This window comes from Pipra filicauda, unplaced genomic scaffold, assembly GCF_003945595.2.
Source record: "Pipra filicauda isolate LSUMZ 115617 unplaced genomic scaffold, ASM394559v2 scaffold377_size797966_pilon, whole genome shotgun sequence".
Classification (NCBI taxonomy): domain Eukaryota; kingdom Metazoa; phylum Chordata; class Aves; order Passeriformes; family Pipridae; genus Pipra; species Pipra filicauda.
Window position 1 is genome coordinate 16,601 of NW_024104506.1, and position 24,081 is coordinate 40,681.

General features: G+C 50.8%; 1 protein-coding gene across 2 annotated transcripts; it reads right to left on the reverse strand.

The window, feature by feature from the left end:
* Window positions 1-843: 843 nt before the first annotated feature.
* Window positions 844-23,131, reverse strand: LOC113997191 (pre-mRNA 3'-end-processing factor FIP1-like). 2 transcript variants are annotated; one of them, XM_027738844.2, is made up of 16 exons: window positions 22,925-23,131; window positions 21,952-21,991; window positions 18,986-19,070; window positions 17,733-17,839; window positions 16,943-17,001; window positions 15,853-15,963; window positions 13,502-13,632; window positions 12,623-12,747; window positions 11,568-11,673; window positions 10,402-10,600; window positions 9,024-9,050; window positions 7,965-8,022; window positions 7,424-7,479; window positions 6,137-6,341; window positions 4,424-4,582; window positions 844-2,069 (listed from the first exon to the last, which is right to left on the reverse strand). In XM_027738844.2, exons 1-16 carry the CDS (start codon window positions 23,016-23,018, stop codon window positions 1,937-1,939), a joined length of 1,695 nt encoding a protein of 564 aa, XP_027594645.1. In that variant the 5' UTR covers window positions 23,019-23,131; the 3' UTR covers window positions 844-1,936. The 2 variants fall into 2 exon arrangements, with proteins under 2 accessions (XP_027594645.1, XP_039240739.1); XM_039384805.1 differs by lacking the exon at window positions 22,925-23,131 and adding an exon at window positions 22,314-22,812.
* Window positions 23,132-24,081: the final 950 nt, after the last annotated feature.

Sequence of the window (24,081 nt, forward strand, 5' to 3'; positions counted from 1 at the left end):
GCTGTGCCAGCCCCTCTCTGACCCAGGGTGGGCTGGGGCCACTGCCTGACCCCCTCTGGCACTGCTGCCCTGCAAGTTCAGAGTTCAGTGCCGGAAAAAAACAACCCCATTTCACAATTCCCAAATCTGGGCTCTCTGTGGAGCCCAGGGCAGGGCTGCTGGGCCCTCTCCCCTTGGCACTGCCCTGCCCAGGGGAGCCTGTGCTCTGGGAGCCGAGGGAGGGCACAGACCAGGCGCTCCTGAGTCCTCACCAGGCTGGGTGTGGTTTCTCCCTGCCCAGGCCCCACCAGTGCCATGATCCTGCTGACAAGGTGGTGACGGCTCAGAGGCCTTTTCCAACCCCAGTGATTCTGGGATCCTGTAACTGCATAGAAGCCAGTTCCCCCCAAGCTCCTGAACGCTCCTGGGCACTCTCAGCTGAACTCCAGGAGCATTGCCCTTGGTCCCCCCCCAGTGCCAGGAGATGAGATTCCCTGGCTGGGGTTACCCCTGCCCATCCTCTGCTGCCCCTCAGAGACATCGCGTTCCCAAACCCTGGGGTCTGCTGTGGCTGCAGAGGGAGGAACAGCTCCAGCCCCATTCCAGGCCCTGCCCCTCATCCTGGGTCAGGGCACACACATTTCCTGTGACCTCAAAGCACATGAAAAACCGCCATAAAAACCAAAACCCAAGACAGCCCCCACTTCTTCCCCCTCTCCCCCAAGCTCTGCAGTTAAGGACTCATCCCAGTGTCACCCATTCCCAGAGGGCTCTCCTGGCTCAGGTCTCAGCCCCGACACTTCACAGCACACTCAGACTTGCAAGGTTACAATACCAAAATATACAGAACATTTCAGAACCGTATTATTTTAGGACAAATATTTAAGACAGTTTTAAATAACAAGTCAAAGAAAAATGAGACACTTGTGGACTCACACAAACTGAAGGGTGGGATCCTAAGGACCAAAACCCGTAAAATTATCTCCCCTGTTCTCCCCACCCAGAAACATCTCTGTTACCCCTCTCCCCAACCAATACTAAGTCCAAAGAAACTTTGGAATTCGACTAAATTTATTTTGGGATCTAGGGGAAGGAATTCATCGGACAGGAGTGTCGGTGATAACCAAACAGAAATGCCAACCCCACGAGGGCAAAATGCTGGGACTTGGTGCTCTCTACTGCCCTTGGTTATTCAGCTCAACTCAGGAAAGAAAAAGGAAACAAAACAGGCAAGTCAAAAGTAATTAAAGAGAAAGTCTTACTACAGGTCTTCATCGATTCCCACTCAGAGGTGTAACATGACAGAGCTACCTTTGCAATGGGTAACAAAGTGAGTTTTGGGGTCTCTGCCCACGCTGGGTGAGTGTCAGGCAGAGCAGACCCTGTGCCCAGCAGGCAGAGCAGACCCTGCAGCTCCTCAGCCATGGAGAAACCAGAGGCTCTTTCTGTAGCTATAAAGGAATTTATTTGGGATGAGACTTCACTACCACACCAGACTCTAAGCTGGCTCTCGGGGTCTAAGTCACACTGTTCTTTGGACAATAAATTTCAAGTTGCACTTACTGTCCTATTGAAAAAGGAATGATGATGACAAAAAAGAACCAAAAGCTATTACCTAATTGTGTTAATTTCAGCTGAAGCCATCTTCCATCAGAAACCATAGGATCTGATACACCAAAGTCCTCCCTAGGGATGTGTATGAGTAGAGTAGCTCAGTGCTTTGTAACTAGTACTGCTGTATTGTCTTGTATCAAAAACAAAAAACAACAAAAAAGGAAGTTTAAGGGCATGTGCAGCCTCAGCTCCCTGAGCCCTGTGCCGTGTCAGGGCTCCCAGTCGGCCTCTTCCCTTAGAAAAAGTAAAAAATAATAAAAAAAAATCACCCCCCACCCCAAACATCAGCAGTGCCAGGCTGGGGGCCCAGGAGTGGCTCCTCCCGAGGGCTGAGGGGGCCTGCTCACTCCTTGGTGTCCTGCTCCTCTCCCTCCTGGGCCCCGTCCTCGCTGGTCTCCTTCTCCTCTTTGCTCCGCTTGTTCTTTTTGTGCTTGTGGCGCCGGTGACTCTCCCCCTCCTCGCTCTCGTGCTGCTTCCTGTGGGGAACAGAGGGGACAAGTGACACCTGTGCCTGTGCCAGCACAGCTCTGCCACAGGAGGGACCTGCACGGACAGGGATACACCAGCAGGGCCTCCCTGGCTTTGTTTGGGATGAGCTGATCCCGCAGGTTGTGCCAACACCACACGTGGCAGCGGCACAGCCCGGCAGGCAGAGCCACTGCGGCTCTGTGGAACACCCACGTCCCTCCGCTCCACGGGAGCTCCAGCAATGCTGGCACAGCACGGAGCTGCTGAGAGGAGGGAGAGCCCTAAGTCCAGAGGGGTTTGGAACCTTCACTCCTCTGAACACCTGGGGGAAATCCTGGGACTTGAGGCAAGAAAGGGGTCAATGGAGTGAGGGAAATGTGGATTTCCCAATGGGAGGCAGATCCTCTTTCTGCTTCTGCTTACTCACACATGACCTGGCTCTTCACTGGCTCCATGCTCCACAACTCCTCTATCTCCTCACCCGTTTTCCTGATGCAGGTGGAAAGCTGGGATTGTTGGCACAGGATCTCTGTGATGTGGGAGGAATCCCAGGCAGCAGGGGCTCGGACTGGGCCCTGGGCACAGTTCTGCCTCCCATCAGGGGAAGTGGGAAGGTGGGAGCTCTGCTCTGGTCCCTCCTGGGAGGAGATTTTCTGCTGCTTCTCCAACACACAATTATTTCTCCTCACAGGCTGCAAACCAGGCGAGCTCTTGAGAGCTGAGCATGGGGTGAAGGTGGCAGAGGTAAAACACAGCACAGAGCACAGGAAAATGCAGACGAACATTCCAGCACAGGCACAGTTCCACGAGTGGGGACAGTGTCAGGTTAGAGACAAATCCTGACATGGCTGGAACACTGGTTTGGCAGCACAGACACCAAACTGGCTGAACCTGGCTGAAAAGCTCCTGGCCTCGAGTAACTTTCTGACTAGTTTAATGAATGGTTTCATAGTCATTAAAGGGGAAAAAATCAACACCTTCAGCCACCCTGTGGACAATGTGTCAGTGGGTTGTGCTGGGACAATGGGACTGGCCTTTAATACTGGAACCAGCATCGGTGATTTCCTGCAGACTGGGCACTTTGCAGGGAGCTGGAAACTGCAACCAGAGCCTTTCATGTGCCTGCAGACGCCTCATCAGGCTCAGAGCTCCGTGTGCCTCAAGCAGGGACTCTGACATGCACCCCAAGTGGCCTTAAACACAGTATTGCCCCCGTTTCTTTAGCTCACAAACACTGCTCATCTCACTGCTTTGAGTCAGAGGGAGCATCTGTGTGTGGTTTAGGGAGCAGAGGAAAAGTCTCCCGGTTCCCACTTTGTGCCCCAGCCCAGATCTGCACATGGAGCTCTCAAGCAGATCTGCCCCTGCTTGGGTGAATTTTACCCTGTTCACAGAATCCCAGAATGGTTTGGGTTGGAAGGGACCTTTAAGATTATCGAATTCCAAACCCCCTGCCATGGGCAGGGATTCCTACAGCGAGGTATCTACTACAAGGTTTCAATTCTGAGTGGAGGAAGCTGAGAAATATCCCCTAAAGGCACTGGCTTGTTCATCTGGTACCAGCCCAGCTTCCATTTGTTCTGTATTCAGAACAAATTCAGGTGGTCCTGGCCTTTCTTCCCAACACTTTGTTTCCACCCCTTCAGCCATCAGTCCTTCCCTGATAACTTCCTCATCTCCTTAAGGATGAGAACAGCCTTTTACTTCCATCACTGTGCAGGAGTGATACCAATTTCAAAATAAGGGTCATCACCTACAGAGCTGACCCAAATTTCATCTAAAAGAAGGAAGTAAGTTGAAGCACCAAGCAAAAGGAGCAAGAACAAGTCTGCTCAATCCGTTACCAGGATGTGAAGTGACAGGATCTGAGCAGAGAACCTGCCTCAGCCCAGGGAGCAGAGCTGCTGCTAGAACAGTGCTCTCCCAGGAAGATCATCTGTTGCAAATACATTTTCCCTAGAAAAACTGGGATTTCAGGACATCTGGCTGTGCCTCAGCAGTGTCTCACCTTTGTGCAGCCCATCACCAGCCTCGCTGTCAGGCGCTGGGCACAGAGCTCTGATCACACATTTCAGATTGCAGAGAGCTCTGCCCTGGTGCACAAGAGCAACAGGACCCACAGCACAGGTCACCCCTCCTCCACTCCTCAGTGCTGCCCCTCTTGAGAACTCACAAGCACTGAGGGCTCCTCTCCTGTTACAGATGTTTCCTCCTCCCGAAGGCTCTTGCCCTCACCTGGGGCATCACCTCTGGGGACATCAGCAGCTCACAGGATGAGCCAGGGCGACACTTCACCCCGAGAACATCAAGCTCCTTGTCCGCAGCCAGAAGCGTTCCCATCCCATCCCATCCCATCCCTCACCGCCGGGAGGACTTGTGCTTGGAGCTCTCCTCCTTGTCGCGGTGCCGGCGCTCGCGGTGCCGGTCCTCTCGCTCCCGGCTGCGGTCGCGGCTGCGCCGATAGTCACGCTCGAAGTCGTAGCTGCGCTCCCGGCTGTAGTAGCGGTACCGCTCGTCGTCACTGGGGGGAGAGAGCACAAGTGAGGCACAGGAACACGCCCCTCGGACCGCACTGTGACCCTCCTCACCGACATCTGGCACCCCGCACTCTACTCACAGCAATCGGGGGTGCTCCTGAAAAAACCTGCAACAGGAAAACAACACAAACAGGCTCCTCTTACCACTCTGCTTCCCCTGCTGCTGGGTTTTCCCTCACCACACCAACACCCCAGAAAGTCTGGAACTCTTTTCTCTGAGTTGGACTAACGGGCTGTTTTCTTCTGTGAGCAGAGCTGAGGTGGTTCTTCTGCCTACAAAGCATCTCATTCCATCTCCATACAGGAGCAGGCACAAGTTACCCCAAAATGAGACACATCTCCCATCCCCTTCCCTCTACACCTCACAGTCCATGTGCAGTTTCTGAAAGCCAAAATATGAAGGGTTAACAAGTCCCTCTGTGAGAAACAACATTCAGACTCTGACAGAAGGGAAGTCCAAACGTTGTCCTGACGCTCCTGGGAACGAGCTGGACAAATAAACTGATGATCTGGGAGTGCTCCCAAGGAGCACACCAAGCACTGCCACTCATCCTGCTTTGACAGGCAAGATCTCAGCTCCAGAGTGCTCCACATCACCCAGAAATGCCAACAATGTGCCCAGGAGTGCTGATCCCAAGCCTTGGCTGCCCAAGGACCTGCTCAAGGGAGTGGGGGACTCTGAGCTCTTCCCACTTTGGCAAATTTGCCATCTGTTGTGTTCCTGCCCCTCCCACCCACAGTGACCACAAGCTCATAAGTTCAAAAAAAAAAAAAAAAAAGGGAAAGTAAAAGAAAAAAGCTCAGGAACAAGTTGCCCTGTTTGCTCCTTCCCCAGGCTGGGAAGGTCCCCAGCAGGAAGCACCCCATGTCAGGAATGCACATTCTGATCATGTTTTGAATGATAATTGGCATTTCTGGGCCTGCAGAGCACTGGCACTGCTGGTGACTGAACACCCAAGTGATGGGTTTGGTTTAGGAGTCCGTGCTTCCCAGCCTCCAGTTCAGCTCTCCGGGTCAGGGAGGCTCCAAGCCTCCTCTCCTTCCCCCAGTGCTCCCAGCACTGCTGTCACCCGAGGGCACAGCAGTTCCCACCGAGGTGGTCTCTCCCGGCTGCTCCCAGGCAGTGGCACTCCCTGCCCCAAAGCCTCTCCAGGAGAGCAGAGTGGGGCAGGGTGTCTGTCCTTTGATCTGCCAGTGACATTTAGAGGACAAGAAGCAGCAGCTCCTGCGCTTCACACGGAGCTGTGAAAGGCCAGGTAAACACAGAGGGGCTGTTTCATTTACTGGCCTGGTGGGAGGGCAAGAGGAACTGGTTCTGCTGGATTTAAACAAAGAACCCCAACCCCAGACACAGGAAATCAGCCAGTGACACCAGCTCCTGGTCTGTCCTTGAGTCATTGATCCAAAGTATCCCTTCCCCAGACATTTCAGAAAATTCCACTGGTACCATCCACAATCCCACCCTGTGGCAAACCCCCTGTGGGGCTGTGGGGCAGGGTCAGCCTCCCCATGTGAGCAGGATGAGCAGCAGCACTCACTTGTTGTATTCACTGGTGGTGGGGGTGCGGTCCCGGTCCCGGTCTCGCTCCCTCTCCCGCTCCCGCTCCCGTTCCCGCTCCCTCTCCCGCCTGGAGCCCGAGTACTCCCAGTGGCTGCTGCTGGAGCTGCTCGTGCCCTTGTCCACCGTGGTCACCCAGGGAGTGTGGGACGTGGAGATGGGTGGGTAGCTGATGAAACCTGAATCTGCAGGAGAGCAGAAGCCTTGCTCATCTGAAGCAGCCACAGCATCCCCCCTTGTCCCTCCCCTTCCAAAGATCCCCTCTGGCAGTACAGCTAGATCCAAGGACACAATGGCCTCTCCTGTCCTTTCCCTTTCCCTTCCAGCAGTTTGCTAAGAGCAGAACACCTTTTCCCCGAGGCAGACGCAGCAAGAGCAGGTAATCACAGGCAGTGCTGCACAACCCCTGCTAGCCCTGGGCTCTTGGCCTCCTGTCTCACCTCTCACCAGGGACCTTCTGGTCTAAGGTGGCACCTGGTGAGGGCCAGGGCCACCAGCTGTGAATGAAGGATGTCACCTGATGGGCCCAGAGCCAGGGGTTGGGCTGCTCAGCTGGGCCAGTAAGGGGGTATCCCGAAGCAGTGCCAGCTGCTGAGCAGCGGCACACCCGGAGCTCCGGAAGGACTGGCACTGCTCCAACCCCTCCTGCAGGGACACACTCTGGAGCTTCCACCTGCTCAGCACGGCCAGGAGAGGTCGCTCCGAGTGCTGGTCACTATGGACTGGGAGAGAACAGGGCACTGCTGCCAGGGCTGCCCCAGGGAGGGATCCTGCTGAAATCCTGGCACTGCCTCTGCCACTACAAAACCAAAGGAGATGGTGCCTGTAGGCAAGGCAGAGGGGGAAGTGGGCGAGGAGGGATTCAAAAGCTCAGGAGGAGATGCCAAGCTGATAGTTGTGGATGGCTGTGCTTGTCTCTGAGGGTGGGGAAAAGGAAGAGAGTGTGAGTGAGGGAGAGCACGTGTGTGTGCAAACAGGCACAAGGACACGGTGCTGAGGCACCTGGGGGAGCTTCTCTGGTGCTGAAAGCTGGCCTGAGCCTCAGCACTCAGCCACAAAACTGCACCACCAGGGCTGCCCAACATTCAGCTCTCCAAGCACTGCCCAGTGCAGTCAGACTCAGGGTGTGTTCCTACTGACTGGGATCATCTGGGGCACAAGCAAGAGCCTGAAGTTAAAGCAAACCTGCTGCCTGTCAGCTCAGAAAAGCCTGCACTGCCAAGGACCAGAGGAGAGAGAGCAGCAGTCTGTTCTGGGCAGTGCTCACCTGCGGAGTTGTAGCCAAAGGGAGGTGGCTGCCTGTTGTTGTAGCTGGCTGGCTGGCTGGGGGAGAGAAAAGGAGGAGTTACCAACACCAGGGAGTCCCTGCAGGGATGTCTGTGCTGCAGGGTCACCCCGCTTTTTCTGGAGGTCTGTGGAACATCCTTATGGGAACCCTCCCCACCAGAAATGCACACGGGTGCAGGGGCTTTGCCACGGCTTCCAAACATTCCATAACCCCACTGCCTGCCCTGCTTCACTCCAGCCAGGCTTCCTGGGAAAGCACCCCTGCTCCCAAACTACCTGGAGAATCTTTATAGTAACAAAACATGCCATCAGCTACCCCAGATTTTGCCTAGATTGTATGGACTCCTTCCTGTGCCTTGAATGTGACAAAATGCACAGAGGATTCCTGACAGACTCTGCTCTCACCCCCGTCCCAACCCAAGACCAGCCCATGAATCACTGTCACTGCTTTTTAACCTTTTCTCCTCCCTTCCTCACTCCAGCAGAGCTGCACCCCTGGCTCAGCCCAGGTGTGGTCTTACCCATCCAAGGTTGGAATGAGAAGAGCTGGTGGCGGTGCCAGAGGCGGCGGGAACAACCCTAAACACAGAAGGGCAGTGTCAGCACAGAGGCCCAGCTCGCACAGGGGAGCCACATTTCAGTGCTGTTCACAGTTCAAAGCAGCTAAAGAACCTTTTACTCTAAACAAGGCCTTGTTTGAAATGGAATCATTTTCCTTTAGGGTTGTATCTCCTCCCAAAATTCAAACCCTATGGCTGTGTTAGTTCTGTGGGGGTATGGGAAGAAAAACGAAAGAAAAACTACCTTGTTTTGGCTTATAAATCTTAACCATAAGAGTCATCAAGGAGTAAAGATTAACCCTTACAGTCCTACGGAAGAAAAGTAGGTTTTGGGATGCAGATATGTCACAACTACAGCAAAAGTTTTATCGCTCCATTAATTACAATGAGTAACTTTGTCCTTTACAAAGCACAGAATTCACTGTCAGCCCTGGATTTTCAGAGGGGCAGCACCTGGTCACACCTATTGCTCCAAGTGCTCTGCTCTACCAGCAGCTAACTGTTTTCAATGGCAAAATTTCCAGTAGAAAAAAAAAATAACAGCTAGAAACAATTTAGTCCCGAATTAGGGAGTTCAGCAGCTCTGAATTAGGGGCTTCTTGACTTATACACAAGATTAGTTGTTACATTTTTTCCTTAGTTTTCAGCATCTTTGCAACGGCCTCTGCTGGAAGTGGCATTTGTTCTGCTCAGTCTCACACCCCCAATTCCTGCATAAAGGAATCCCAAGAATTAAACCATTTCAAATCTAAGTGGCTTTTGCCATGTCAAGTTCTCCATTTCACTGTTTCAAATTGTCTTCAGAGACAAAACAAGACAGAATTTATCCTTATGGATGACTATTTAGGTCCAGAATATAAGATAAGATCGAGTTCAACACTGCATTGGAGTTCATTAGTCTTAAATTAACTGTGCTCTGAACTGGTGCCATCCTATCTCACGTCACTCACTCCAAATGCTCAAGTAGGGCCACTGTGTGTTCAGAATTGCTGCTGTTACTGAAAGCAAGGTAACACCTACCTGGAATGGGACCTGGAGGTGGCAGGCCTGTGGAAATCAGTAAGGAAAACAAGTGAGGACAACAGGGAAAGCATGGCACCTCTGTGCCTCAAGCTAAACCTCAAGGACACTTTGAATAAATGTCACATGTTGGAGCAAACAGCAGCAGAAAAATTGCTGCTCCTAAGCAGGAACTACCCTGCAAACTGTATCATTTTCTCCAGTGATGATCTCTTTACCTTTATGTTATAATTTAAAATGTTGCTGCCCTCTTACACTGGAGAATTCCTTTTCTAAGTGTCAACACATGAACAACTGACTTGGACTTCAGAACAGAGGAGAACCTGCTGCAGGCTCCATCCAGTGTGTCCATCTGGATTTTGCCAATCATTTTAACGAAAGGCAGTAGGAAAAGTTACCAGGAAAAGTATCAGTGAGTTCTGCAGGAGGAATCCTCCTCAGACAGGGGTTACTGCATGAAGTGCTCCTGGTGACTCCTCTGAAGCCTGGCCAGAAGCCCAGAGCATGGCCCCTTCACTTAAAACTGGCACTACTTCAGCCAGAAGCAACAGGGGCACAGACATGACTCATGTGGGATCGGAAGATGCACAGACTCAGTGAAAAGTGAAAAGAGAAATATGTGCCTTAGGCCACGGCCACTATATCTGTAAACTTGCACAGAAAAATGACCCTGAGCCCCTGGAAAATGCTGCAGATTTGTCCTTTTCCACTGCAAAGTTCTTTGTTCTCTCAACCATTTGCCTGATGCTAGAAACTTATTTATACTACTTATACTTTGTTTTGAAAATGAAGCACTGCTCTGAGGTCTGCACTGGACACTGGACTCCTCTGGGAGCAGCAGAATCCCCCTGTAGTGGCAGCTGAACAGTAAAATGCACAGAGAAAGGTACCAATTTTGGTATTTCAAGGCATAAATCAATCAAGGCCTGAAAAGTTATTTGTTACGGCTGCTGTTGCAGAATTGCCTATTCCAGCATCACCTTTGAAACACCTACAATCAGCAAGAGCCAGAGAGGACCCTGACCTGAACAATCTGCTGATCTGACCCAGGAGAGCAATTCCAACATCCTCAACTTCTTTCACAGAGAAAGAGGAACCCGTTCCTTTACATTTATCAATAAAGCAAATGGCTCAGTAGCACTGAAAGGTTCCCTCAAGGAAACAAAGTCCAGAGTTGTTTTTTTGAAGGACCAGCTGCCATTTTTTAAGTATTCAAGGGCAGATGTTCAACAGGCTGATGGAGACACTGAACAGAGCCTGGCCAGTTAAGGAGCTGTTCCCTGCCTGCTCAGCTGCCTGACAGCACCTCACCATGGAACCTCTGGTTTGCTCCAAGCCTGGGACGTCCCAACTCGCGTTCCTCAGAGTGAGCACGTACCTGGAGGGTGCAGGGGAGGTGGAACAGAGGTGACTGGAGGAGGAGGGTGCAGGAAGTGTGGTGGAGGAGGCCCAGCGAGCGGGGGAGGCGGAGGCCCTGCTGGTGGAGCGAACGGCTGCTGCTGAGGAGGCTGTTGGGGCTGGGATGGCTGCTGGGGCTGCTGGGGAGGCTGTGGTTTACTCCCGTGGTCTCCAAGGACCTTAGAAGGCAGAGGAATGAGGAGAGACCATTTTAATTCCGTTGCTCCTGCAGCAGGGACCTCCCAGTGCTGGCAGGAAGCAGGCGGGGGGGAGATGCCTGGGAAGAGTGACCAATCTGCAGAGGCACCAGAGAGACCTGGAAATGCAGCTCTTAGTGCTTGTAAGGGCCAGGAACAGCCACCACTGCCCAGCAAATGCTTTCTCTCAGGCAAACTCCTCTTGTTGGCAAGAAATAAACTGACCACAAACCCACATGTAAAAACAAAACCAGGAATTGTTCCACGTTTGGCTTTTCTTGGAGAGTTAAAAGTGGCTGGTAGGAAGAAGAGGGTTAAGAGAAGAGCTTTTGGCAGATGGTCCTCAAACCTTGCACACAGCAGCTTCCTACAGAGAAGCCAACCAGAACATGATGGTCATACCCTGGGCATGCAAGCTCAGAACTGAGACCAGTTTTATACCCCAGGCTTTCATTCCTTACAAGGGACAAGATCCAGTACCACAGGCCCAGCCTGTCTGAAGCGTGGGCTGCACCAAATGCTGCTGAGACTAAATGTTACTTCAAAGGAAAATGAAACACCAGTCCCAGGTACAAACCCTCCACTGCAGAACTGGAGATTCCACCCCAACAGTGGGAAAGGGAATGATCCACAGAAGAGCTTCCCAGCTATACAGCCCAAGAAATACTCTGGGAGAGCTGATGAGGAAAGGAACTCAGGCTTTGCCACTCTGAAGGGAAGACTAGTTTTTAAAGGACAAATCCGGCTCCTAGCGAGACCAAGTTTTTAACCCAGAAGTGAACTGAGCCTGCAGGAGGGAACAACCCATGCGCACACCCCTGTAGGGTCAATACATCACCTGCTGCTTTGCAGGAACTGGGACGGGAGGTCAGGAGTGCACAGGCATTTGCTCAGGGTTCAGCAGAAGTGCAAGAGTCAGGAGTTTGCCAAGGCAGCACAAAACCTTTACCTGGATGGGGTTCTCCTCCGAGGCATGTTTATCCCGACGTCTTCCTTCCACCCTCCGAATGGTGCCTGCCTGGCCCCCGATCACATCAATGGTCCCACCCAGCTTCCTGGTACAAAGCAGAGGCACCTTTTTAGGCTCAGAGACATCAGAAGGAGCCATTTTCCCAGACTTCTCTCGTGCATTCTTTCCCAACAGGCAAACATCTCCAGAGACAGCACTCAAATTGACAAGAGGCAAATGAAAAGCCTGTTTTCACTTCTGGGAACTTCACTTTGAGCAGGGCTGAGTTTGGTCTCTCTGAAAACCCAGAAATACGATCCAAAGAATCCCCACAAATGGGTGTAATAACAGGGACTGCACACTGGGACAGAAATAGCCCCAAAGTGCTCAAATGCCAACACACTGAGCAGAGCTTTAAAGTTTAAACTCAAAGCACAGAGCTGGTTCTCAGACTAAGTGTAGAGCTGGAATGACAGGCTGGTTTCTGCAAGGCAGGTGTGCAAAAGCTGATTTGGGAATGAAGCACCAGAAGCCCCCAGAGCACAAAGCTCTGGCCTGTCAGGTTTCACACAGCTTTGTTTGTTCTGCAGCTTTTGATAAACCCATGGCTCTCAAAAGGGCCAAGTGGTTTCCCCAGCAGAGGCTCCCATCAGTGACTCAATTGTTTTACCACAGTCCAGCAGTGTCACACACAGGCTCAGGCACCACCTCTTATCCACTGCCAAACTCCAAACCCACTGCCACTGAAGATTACCATCATGGGAGCAGGGATCAGCCAGGCCAGCACAAGCAGTGTGCAGGGTAAGCCCTCAGAGCTGAGGGGTTTGCCTTGCTGCCTCTGCTCCCAGACATGTGTCCCATCAGCTGGGATCCAGGACTCCCTCCCTGCACTGACAACAGCACCAGGAGAGGTGAATGGGTAGGCAGGGGCTATCTGTTGAACAGTTTCCCAGCTTCCTGGGAAGTTTAAAAGCTTCTGTTTGAGGCTTGAGGAGGTTCAGATGTGGCCCAGGTAGATCCCAGCTGCCCCCAGGAAGAACTTGTTCATCTCTCACCTGTTGGGAGGAGGCCCAGCCTTCATCCTTCCTCCCACCAGTGCCAGGAAGTCTGTTTTGAACTCTGTTTTGATGATGTTGTTTTCCACCTCTTTTTCAGCATTTCCTGTTCTCCCCTGCTGAACCTGTGGAAGGCAATATTTAACAGACAGCTTTAATGCTCTTTCAACTGAATGTAGCACCAGAGAGAACCCTCAGCAAAAGAAAAGGAACAATCACAGGGCTCTTGCCACAAGCCACCTATTCTTCAGTCAAGGCACAGACATTTCTGTGAACTAGAGGCCATTCCAGCCTTCCTGCTGGCCACTGTCTCCTGATAGAAGTCCAAAGGTTTAATAATCTCATGTCCCTTCTCAGGTAGTCCTTAAGTCAACACTGGAACTTGTAATACTTGCTGTACTGACAATTTGGCTGAAGTTCTGGTTCCCAGCTGTTGGCCACCAATGGACTCTGCAAAGGCTGATGGCCAAAGCAGCCTCCAAATACAAAAGGCAGCCACACAACTGCAGCACTCAACAGCAGTGAGCAGAACAGCCATGGAAGCCCAGCTCCCCTCCCTGCATCTCCTTCATCCACAGGATATTCCAGCCAGACATCCCTATTGCTGGGGAGCCTCAAAGTCAACTGGATATTCCCTCCAGTCTTGCTGCTGTGGTGGTTCAAACCTGCCAGACAGACAGAACTGTCCCTCCCATAGAGAAAAGATTTTCAGCTGAGAGACTCAATCTTTAAAGACTCGTTTTTGTATTTCTAATCACTCAAAGAACACAGAACAGTCTGGAATTGAGGCACCTTCTGCTTTCAAACCCTTCTCTCTGTGATTACAGCCCCAAGAGTCAGTTTTCCTGGAGCCATGAGCAGCAGGAACACGTCACCCACCGTGATCTTGTTCTCAGTGCTGATGGGGGGAGCAGGGTCCAGCCCCAGCTGCAGCCGCCGCTGCTTCTCACAATAAGCCTTCCACGTTTCTTCATTGAATCCATAATTAAAGTAATCAGAGAGATCAGCACCTGCCAGAGGGAGCAGAAGTTACACAGAGATTCTGCAGACTGGCATCCTCCAACTGTTCTTTAACTGCTTAAATAAAGAGCTAAGAAAACCAAGATTTTTCTAGAGCCCCCAGCTGGCTGTGCATGTCACTGTCACAATCTGCTGGGGCCAGAGATGGCAGAACCTTTGGTGGGAGGGGGACACCATGAGCACCATGGGACACCTGGGACACAACACAGCACCTACACAGGCCATGGAGAGCTGCTTGCCACTACTTCTTCACCAACCTGATTTTTCCAGATTGCTTTCTTCCAAGTGTCCACATGTGGTGAGTGCTGGGGAGAGCACAGGAGTGACAGTTCCCCAGCTCCCAGCACAAAAATGGGATGGTGTCAGAGAACCTTTTTCTTGGCAGAACTGAGCCCACACACTCCCCTCCTGACTATCACTGCCTTTGCTGTTTGGTGAAGAGATTCTGGGGCTCACCCATTCCATGAAAGACATCTAAAGTGCAAGTTTTTTATTGATATGTCCTGGACTGCACAAGTAATTACAGTGCAGTCACAACCCTGATTAGTCATCCAAGATTGTTATCTCACACTGACAGTCTCCTGTGCAATGTGCCCATTCAGCACCAGCACTTCTGAACAACAGAGGTGCCCACAAACTGCTTTGCCAAGGATGCAAAGGGACAATCCTGGCTGCAGGAACTCCCTGAGCACTCCTCCCACTTCCCCCCAGGAAGCACTACAAAGCACCTCCTGCCCCGCTGAGGTGTCCCTCAAACATCCCACACACAAAGATATCCCTACAGAGACCATTCCAGAACATTGAGCTGACACAGGGCTAAGCAAAGCACTCTGAGAGTGGTTTAAGCTGTGAGGTCTAAGCAGTGAGGTTTAAGTTTATCTCCTAGGCAGGCCACTCTTCCTGTTGTACCACCCAAACATGCAAATTGCACCAACACCGACTCAGCAACACCACATTTACTCATCTATTTTATCAGCCTCTATTCCAGACCCCTATCAGCTCCTCCACACAGGATTTATTCTTCTTCTCCCTCACTCAAAGGGATCCCAACTTGCTGAGCAATTAACTGTAAAGGATATAAACTCAAAAGGCTGTTGAATAACAAGCTACTTGCCATCTCCAATAAACCCAGGCCACACACCTCTGCAGTCACCTTCCCTCTACTCTACTCCCACAGTGTTTTAGGGCCAGCTGGCTCTGTTTTGGTCCGGGAATGGCAGCACGGCTACAACCATTTCCAGGCTTTACCTCTGAACTCCACTGTATTCTTTCTAACTAATTTTCTTCCCATTCCCCTCTTTCTCACCTCACAACCAAGGGAAATCCCTGCAGGAGAAAGGCTACATGTTTTATTCTGCCTGCACTTGCTCCATCACAGGGAGCAGCTTTAGTGCTGGTTTGATACCCTGACAGAGTTATTAGCTCTGGTCTGTACCCTGATGCCTTTCATGTGGGCAAGAGACACCCAAACCACACCACAAACATCCTTAGAACAGCACCACTTACTCAGCACAGCAAGAGCTCTGAAAGATAAATAAAATACAGGGGCAGGCAGGGAGAAGAATTATTTCTGAGAAGAGGATTTTTTGTTTCAGGTGACATTTCACCAGAGCACATTTTATGAGCAGCACAGCAAACATTTGGATCTCTTGTCCCTCCAATTCATTTTGTGTCAGATGAAGAGCAGCAGTTCATTTGTGGCATCCTACAGCTGTCCTGCAACAGTGGAAACCTCCCTCACATCAGGGAGTGTGGGCAGTCCCAGGACTCAAACGAGGAGGAGACATGGGGACAACTCTGGGCTTGTTCTGAGACACAGAACAAGCTGCTGCACAGGAAGAGGAGAGCACAAATCAATATCCAAATCCTGATCCACTCAAATGCCTTTAAGGCCAACAAACATTACTGGATTGGTATCAGTGCAACATTTTCTGGAACTAGGGAATTAATAAAACAGATCATTAAAAAAACAGCTGTTCCCTTTAGCTAAATTATTAGAATAAATGCGGCCCAATTTTAGAGAGAGCATGGCTTGTTCAATCAGTAAATGCCACTGATTGTCTAGACAGGCATCAGAGGCTGAGCAACACTCATTGTTCCAGCTGCCCTGTTCCCTGGCAACAACAAATGGACAGAAATGACATGTGAAATTAAAGAGAGACAACTAAAACTGCAGAAAATATTTATCACAAGGAACTGTGAGGCCCCACCTGGTTTCCTCCATGGCTTGTCTTCAAATGAATCCAAATCCACTTCTATAACAGGCAATCCATTTATATTCCCTGCGGCATCCAAGTCAATACCTTTGGGCTGCAACTTGGCTTTGGAGAGAGAGAAACTGTTACTACTTTTAATGCAATGCCTTTAATCCTCTCATTTGCTGAGCAAATTATTCCAGTCAAAACCAAAGAGCTGCTGTGAATTAATCTCTGGCTTTGCAGCACATAGGTAACCACAATCAACTTTTTAATAAATATACTTCAGTCACTTCACAAACAAACAGCCAGGGTGTGCAGCACTTGCAGCTGAACAGCAGAGAAGCAAACTCAACCCAGATTGGTACTACAAGACAGTAAACCATTAGATCATGCATGAAATTTACCCCAAAGGAAAATAAAATAAAATTATTTTTCTCCACAGGCAAAATATTTATATTTTTGTCGTTACTGACTGTGGACTAATGGGAGTCAGCAAAAATCTGATACAGAATCTTCAAGGAGAATTTTTCTTATTTTCTCACTCAGAAGAGAATTCATTTGGATAAAAAAAATAAAGGGAAGGAAGTAGATGAAGCCCACAAAAGGACAGTCTCACATATGTGGAAGGAAAGAATCCCAGTCTCAACATACAACAGACACCAAACTGAAGGGGGGGAAATTTCATCAGCAGAAACCTGCAGAGCTGATACTCGAGGCCAGAGTTTGTTTCTTTGAGTATCCCACACTGCAAGCAGCTCAAGACACGGAGCAGAGTTACAGTCCTTCTCCAGGCAAGCAGTGCAACAATACAGTTTAGAAATATTCTGGGTTTTCTACTATAAAGTAATAATGTACTTTTTGTAGTTTAAGAAGAATTATAATCACCTTGTTCAGCGATGGGTAAATAAGTCCCTCCACTGCATCCTGGACTTTCAGACTGCCCTAGGAGCACTTATCTTTAGGAAAGGCACTATGCCTGGTTTACATAAGATGCACTAATTCTATATCCTTCCAAACAGAAAAAAAACTGCAGCTGCTGCAGCTCTCAGTGCCAGGGGAGTGAAACGTTGCAAAAGGTGAAGGATAAAAACAACAGTGGTACCTGAAGCAGATGCTCCATAGCCTCTACCCGTTTTTAAGTTTAGGTTCATAGGAGTTCCCCTATTGGAAAAGAATCACTGCATTGGCATTTGAACAAATGACTTGGCTGAAGATTCACATGCAAAATATACTCAAGCCCTGACACCCTTCAGAAGATGCTTTAGTTCACCTGGGTTTGCTATTCAGAGTCATCCATCAGAGTGAAACTACCTTTACAACAAGAGAAGGAAATTATCCATGAAGTGGAAGAACTAGAATATGCAGCAAAGCACAGGTAAGGCATTCCCCTGAGAGGAAGGCTGCTAGCAGCAGGCAAGAGTGCTGTATTATTATTTTTATTCAATGCACATTAGGCAGTTTTAAAAAATTCCATCTCCTGGTTCTCAAATCCAGCCTCACCATTTCTGAGCCATGAAAAATCTGACAGCTGGGAATTAGTAAATCCACAGCTTTATGCAAATTCTCAGCAATAGAGATTTGGGTTCTGGAAGTTTTCACAGATGAGTTAAGTGTGACTTCCCACCTTTGATTCTGCCCCATGAAGCACAGTAATTTGTAGGGTAATTTTCCAGCAGCAGACCCATGAATACCATTCCTATTTTACAGATGGATTCTCCAACAAGCAATTGCAGGACAGAGTTGCCCATCAGCTCCCAGTCCCATTCCAGTGTTCTGGGCGTTACTCCCGTGTCTCCCAGGAGACAGAGCAGCTCTTGCCTCATTCCCAGTTCAATCCCAACATGCTGGAGCCACCTCAGCCCCAGCATCCAACCCTGAGCAGCAATACCCACATGTAGGACGGTGCTCCCGTTTTGATGTTGCCAATGGTCACTTTGACATCGTCATCATCACTGTCGCTGTCGCTGTCATCTTCATCATCCTCGCCGCTGGGGAGGGCCTGCAACAGTGCCACCACAGGAGCTCAGTGATGCACACGAGTGACAATGCCCCAGGACACTCAGCCACATCTGGGAAAGCTTCCTGAGCAGTCCTCACACCAATGGACAGAGAAACCCCTGTGTCCTTTGAAGGCATTGCCCCAGTTCTCATGGAGGGTCACGTTTCTGAATGCAGGGAAGGTTTAGCTCAGGTCTAAGAATGTCACCACATCCCTCAGCTCCTCTGCCCCACTCTTTATGAAAGGGTTAGGGCTTTTCTGACACACCTCCCTCACAGCTCCATGGTCAAAGGACATGACCACAAATAAAACCTACCAAAATACATTCACCAGGCTTCCCCCAAAAACCTTCAGGCAAATATTCTCTCACAACTTCTGTGGTAGGAAGCTGCTGAGCAGTTTGCCTTAGCTGATTTAGCACAGTCAGTCCCCAGGTCCCTTCACTTTACAGCTGCTGATTTGACCCCAATGAAGCCCCAGTGCTGGGGCACAAAAATGAAGGAATAGGCAAGGAAGGTTTCCAGACATCTGGCAGTGCAGCTCTGTGAGATGCATGAGCTGAATTAACATGTCACCCTACAAAAGGGCATGAGGAAGGTGTTCCTTCCCTCCCTCCTTTTCCATGGCACACAAACCCTCTGTAAGCCCTCTTGATGTGCCACAATGGCAGAAAATAAACCCATCAAAGAGACCAGGAGAGAAGGGAGGGGAGAAGCAACCCTCCTCCTTCTCTTTCAGCACCGAGCCACGGATTGCATTCTAAGAGGTCTGGGCCTGAATCAAAACTGATTCCCAGCACTTTGGGCTTTCTATCCCAGTGTTTGCCAGATCTTACTGGCCCTTGAGAAGTCACACTGAATACTGAGCTGGAGGTAACACCATGTTCTGTTTTTCCTGCCAGACTGCAGCACCAGAGCCCCTCATGTGCCTCCTGGGTGGGCACAAGCAGAGCTCACACCAGACTCCCTCCACACTCCTCAAGGCAGGCTGACAAGTGTTGCTGGCACTGGGAATGGCTGTCAGTGCATCCTGACACTACAAAGATAAGGCATTAGGCAGTCCCAGGATCTTTACAGCTCATCTGTTTCTCCAGGAGTGTGGAGCAGCACAGCCCCACCCTGTGCACCGTGGGCAGGGGACACGTACGTGCTGGGACATCTCCCGGTCCTCACTGTTGACAGGCCGGCTCTCCTGGGGAGCATCCTGCAGAGGATGAGCAGATTCTGCATGTCTGGGAACACAAAAAACAAAGTGACCATGACACAGAACAGCAGGTGGACCAGCCCAGCCTGGAGGTTCACCTACAAACAGTTCTAAAACCTTCCTCCAGGCGACTTTCATGTAACACCTTATTCATGTCCTGTGTTTGCTCCGCTGGCACCCAGCTCAACTACATGGCAAAAATTCCATCCTCCTGCCTTGGTTTGGATTTGCTTTTGCTGGAAAGAATCAGTTTCACACACCCAGAGAGCACCTGATAGCACTCCACAGCTAACGTGTAAGTGGCAGCTAGAACAGCTTCCAGCTTTGGTCTGGCACAATCACAACTGAGAAGAATAAGACCATAAGAAGCAAAATTTCCCCTCACCCTTAAGGATCTCATAATTACACAAGTATTTAGTAAGCAGCAAGGGCATCCGTTCCAAAAAGTGAGGAAAAAGTGATTTTAGTGTGTCTGCAAATAGTTTACAGTAACGAGAAGTTAAAATTCCAAGAAGAAAACACAGATAATTATCCACCCAATCTTCCCACTCATTACAAATTAGCCCTAATGCAACAATGGCCAGGTTTGGATTTACCTCAAATAAAGAGTTTGTGCAAACATTAACATTATTTACTGCATTGGCCAAGCAAGAATGTCAAATTGGTGCACACATGCTAGAAAAGAGTATGCCAAGTGTCACAGAACTAAAATACAGAAAGAGGTCATTTGTCTCTAATGTCATAGATAAAACCCGGTAGAACTTCATAACAATTCTGACTTTTCAAGAGACAATTAGAATAGCCCAGAAAACCCAGTTCTCCACGAGAGCTTTGTGGAGATGTTGCTATTTAAAATCCCAGGTTCCCACTCGGACAACAAACATACACAAGACTGTCTACAAAAACAAACACAGAATCCAAACACCGGTCACAGTAAAGCCACAGAATGGCAGGAAAGGAGACACCAAACAAGCCAAAGTAACACAATTCACCAGTTACCGAGCATAAAACAAAGAACAAACAAACAATTTGAGCAGTAACTGAAGGCCCATATTGGAAAAGCCCCACATACAAAGAAATTCATCAAGCCAAGATCAAAAAGAAGGGCTGAAGGCTTTGCAGCTGCCCAGGGAAGGTCCCGTGGTCACCATGTTCCTGATGTGACACCTGCAGACACTTCCAGGTATAAAAAGCAGCCAAGATGTCAGAGGGAAAATGAGCCTCCAAGTATTTCCATGCTGCAGACACAGGCTGGGACAGGAGGACCAAAGGATGGACCACTGGAGAAAACCTCTCTGATGGAACCAAAACCTTTCGCCCAACCCAATCAACTCCTAACATTGACCTCAACCCCTGAATTTCGTTTAAGAATCTGAGATGACTGTGGTTCCTGACTTCAGGAAGAGTGACAAGTATTACCTTCAGCTTCAAGTCACATGAGGGATTTGTGGGTGTGCATTAAAATTTATGAACTGGAGTTTAGAGAGACATTTGCTCCCCAGCAGCCCTTCCCTAACCTGTTTGCTTCCCAGGAATGAGCCATCTGGCAGGTCCCCAGCACCACCTGCACCCAGAAAAACCTCACGGCCTTTCACTGCCCTGGAATGCCAACATCATCCTGGGCACTGCTGCTGTGAGAGCATCCTGCTGGTGTTCAACACATCCCTGAGGCTTGGGAATGTTAACGGACACTGCAGCCCAAACTACCTGGATCTCTGCTCCATGGTTGGGGACAATCACTCCAGACACACCAGCAGAGCATCCCTGGAGCTGCAGCCGTTGACAACAGAGCAAACAAAGAGTGGTTTTTCTTAAAACACCCCCTAGCTCTTCATTTAGGGAGATTCTCCTTGTGCAACGAAGAAATGGGGAAAAAAAACAAAAAGAGGACAACAAAAAAAAAAGGAGAGCTAACACGAGCACTAGTACTTCTTCCTGCATCTTACAGTTATTGAAGGAAGTTGCTGGAAATTCAGATTTCTAATCCTGCTTGTGAAGTAAAATTCCATTCAGATGAATCTGACATGGAACAATAGATTTATGCAAATCAGCAGTAAATTTCTGTCTAAAAGTTTTCTTTCCCACAAAGCTCATCTGATGATTTTAGGTAACAATTTACTGAGTTTTTTAGCACTTGTTTATTTGCACAAGTTTTCATATTCCTTAAGCACACAAGTAGAACAGCATCCATAAAAATCCCAGAAATTCTAGACACTGAATCCACGGCCACAATAAACATTAGACTGAACTTTGGCAGGTGCTGAGCACACAGAAGTCCAGTGAAGATCATGTCCTCTGGAAAATGCTCCATTTTAAAATGGCAAACAGATAATATTGTGCTGAGAGAAAGCTCAACAAAACATACAGCTGCAAATAGAGAGGAATTATGACCCAGGACAGACAATACTTTCCACACACAGAAACCCAAACTGATCATCGGATTTATCTCCAAGTCTTACCCAAACCACACACTTTAGACACCTCACAGAATGTGCTGATTTGATCATGTCAAGATTTTAACCCAAGATGTTTTACCTTTTCCAGGCTAAAGCACAGGCCACAGTTTCACCAACGCCAGGCCAGCACAAAGGCCAGTCCTCAAGGCATCATTTTTCCCAGGGCATTAAACTGGAAAACAGATCTGATTTAAAACTAATTGGTGAGGTGAAAAAAGGGCTAAAAGTTAGTTTTAAATCAAACCAGTTGACTGAGCCAGTCCGCCTTCCACATCCATAAATGTGTGCCAGCCGACCACGGTGGCTGCGGATGATCCCATGGGATGGGGAAAGGACAGGCTGCTGTTCCTGGCAACAGCACCAGTCTAAAGCACTCATGAAACTCTGCTTAACAAGTCTTTATCTTCTTTGTAGCATGTACTGTTAGAGTGAATAAATAGCCTCTGGACTCACCCAGAAATTGGTCCATCTTCTTGCTTACCAGTGGTGTCATCTGCAAAAACAACAGCAAGAACAAAGAAATTATTCAAGTGAAAGAAAAAAAAGGTAAATTTAAGCACAAAAGGCATCACAGGTACAGAAATACCTCCTGGTGCCAAGGCACCATAACCCCAACGCTCTCTTTCCAACAAAGTTCAACTAGAAATGGAGCAACTAAAAATAAACCCAACCCAACAAGCAACATCCAGCCATCTGCAGAGGTGATGCCTCAGCCACTGACATAGAACAAAATTCAAAATATACATCTAAAGTCTCAGAGAGTAGAGACAAACATCACACAGGAAGATATGAAGGTCTTTATATAGAATTGTAACCTGCCAGGGAAGAAGAAACACAAAAGCATTCATGTGGAAAGCCCAGGGGGAGGACAATAGGGTTTCAGTAAAGTCCTGTGGTTTGCCCTGGACACATCGGAGCCCTGTTAGGCCAAAAGGTTTGGGCGATTAGAGAACTGAAACTCCAACAAAAGCACCTCGTTAACCTCCCTGCACCAGTGATGGTGATAAAAGGACAATAACACACCGCCGCCCTGTGAAGGGACGGGGGGGAGGGGGGATGGCGGTCCCTGAGAGGGGACGGGGATGGCGGTCCCTGAGAGGGGACGGGGATGGCGGTCCCTGAGAGGGGACGGGGGGATGGCGGTCCCTGAGAGGGGACGGGGATGGCGGTCCCTGAGAGGGGACGGGGATATGGCGGTCCCTGAGAGGGGACGGGGATGGCGGTCCCTGAGAGGGGACGGGGATGGCGGTCCCTGAGAGGGGACGGCGGTCCCTGTGATGCGCACGGGGGGCCGATGCCGCTCCCTTCCCCCCGCACACCGCGGGGCCGCCCCCGGTGCCTCCCCCGGCCCCGCACGGCCCTCGCAGGCGGGGGCGGCCCTGAGGCGGGGCCGGGCCCGCCGCCGGCCGGGCCCCGCGGTACCTACCCCCGTACAGCCAGTGCTCCTCGTCCTCCTCCGCCTCCAGCGGCGCCGCGCCCGACACGGCGCTGGCGGCCGGCGGCTCCAGCTCGGTGGCCATGGCGGCCGCGGGACTGAGGGGAGCGGCGGCGGCGGGAGGAGGAGGAGGAGGAGCGGTGGCGGCCCCGCTCGGCTCCCGCCGGGCCCGGGCGCGGCGCTCGGGCGGGGGATCGGCGGCCGCGCTACGGCGCCGCCATCGCTGCTGCTGCGGCGGGAGAGGCGGCGGGACCCCCGCGGGGGCGCGCTGGGGCCGAGCACCGCCCGGCAGCGCCGCGGGGTCCTAGTGCCGCCCGCAGGGCTCCGCAGGGTCCTAGTGCCGCCCGCAGGGCTCCGCAGGGTCCCAGTGCCGCCCGCCCGCACTGCCCCGCTTATCCCAGAGCCGCCCTGCAGGGTCCCAGTGCCGGCCGCCGGGGGCTCAGGCGCATGCGCGGTAGCTCGCGGCAATGGCGGGAGCGCGCTCCCTGGGTCGGGGACACGGTTGGATTCCTCCACAATTTCAGCCTTTCCACCTCTCAACCTCCCACCGCCACGCTCCAAGGGATGAGGCTCCGCACAGTCTCGGCGAGCAGAGCCCGAAGAGCCGCTTCTTCCCGCGCGGAGCCCCCTGAAGGGCGGGAGGAGTCCAGCAGAATTCCCGAAGAGGCGTTGGGAAGTGATGGGGGCAAACGACGCTGTTGTCAGTGCCACTTCCCAAGCGCCAGGGGCTGTTGTGTCGGTGCAGCGGTGGCAGATTCAGCACTGTCTGGGCGGGGTTGACACTCCCCAGACCTGGCTGTGCAGTTCCGCAGGGAATTCCACATCTCGCACCCCCAGGAGGCAGCGCCTGCTGCTCATTCTGGACCTCGGAGCCATCTTTGCTTCTGCTCTGCAGCAGCTGCACCAGTTGGTCCCACCCTGTCCGAGTGTCAGGCCCCCAGCTCCATCCCCCTGGACACGCAGCGAGGGTATTTTCAGCACTGCTCATTATGACAATTCCACAGAATCCTGAAGCAAGGCACCTCTTCCATGCACTAAGCAACGACAAAAATTACCTATTAGGTTACTTCAGGAGTGTCTCTCTTCCCTGTGGTCCCCGTGTGGCTCTGCTCCATTCCTCCTCCAGTTCGGAATGCTGGGATGCTCCC

Bases quoted from the DNA above. Each gene is read 5' to 3' on its own strand.
- LOC113997191 (XM_027738844.2), bottom strand. From the start codon at position 23,018: ATGGCCACCGAGCTGGAGCCGCCGGCCGCCAGCGCCGTGTCGGGCGCG. The intron at 15,964-16,942 runs GTACCACTGTTG...CTCTCTCCAAAG, and splicing joins CTATGGAGCATCTGCTTCAG to CCAAGTTGCAGCCCAAAGGT. The intron at 8,023-9,023 runs GTAGGTGTTACC...TTCTGTGTTTAG, and splicing joins ACCTCCAGGTCCCATTCCAG to GGTTGTTCCCGCCGCCTCTG.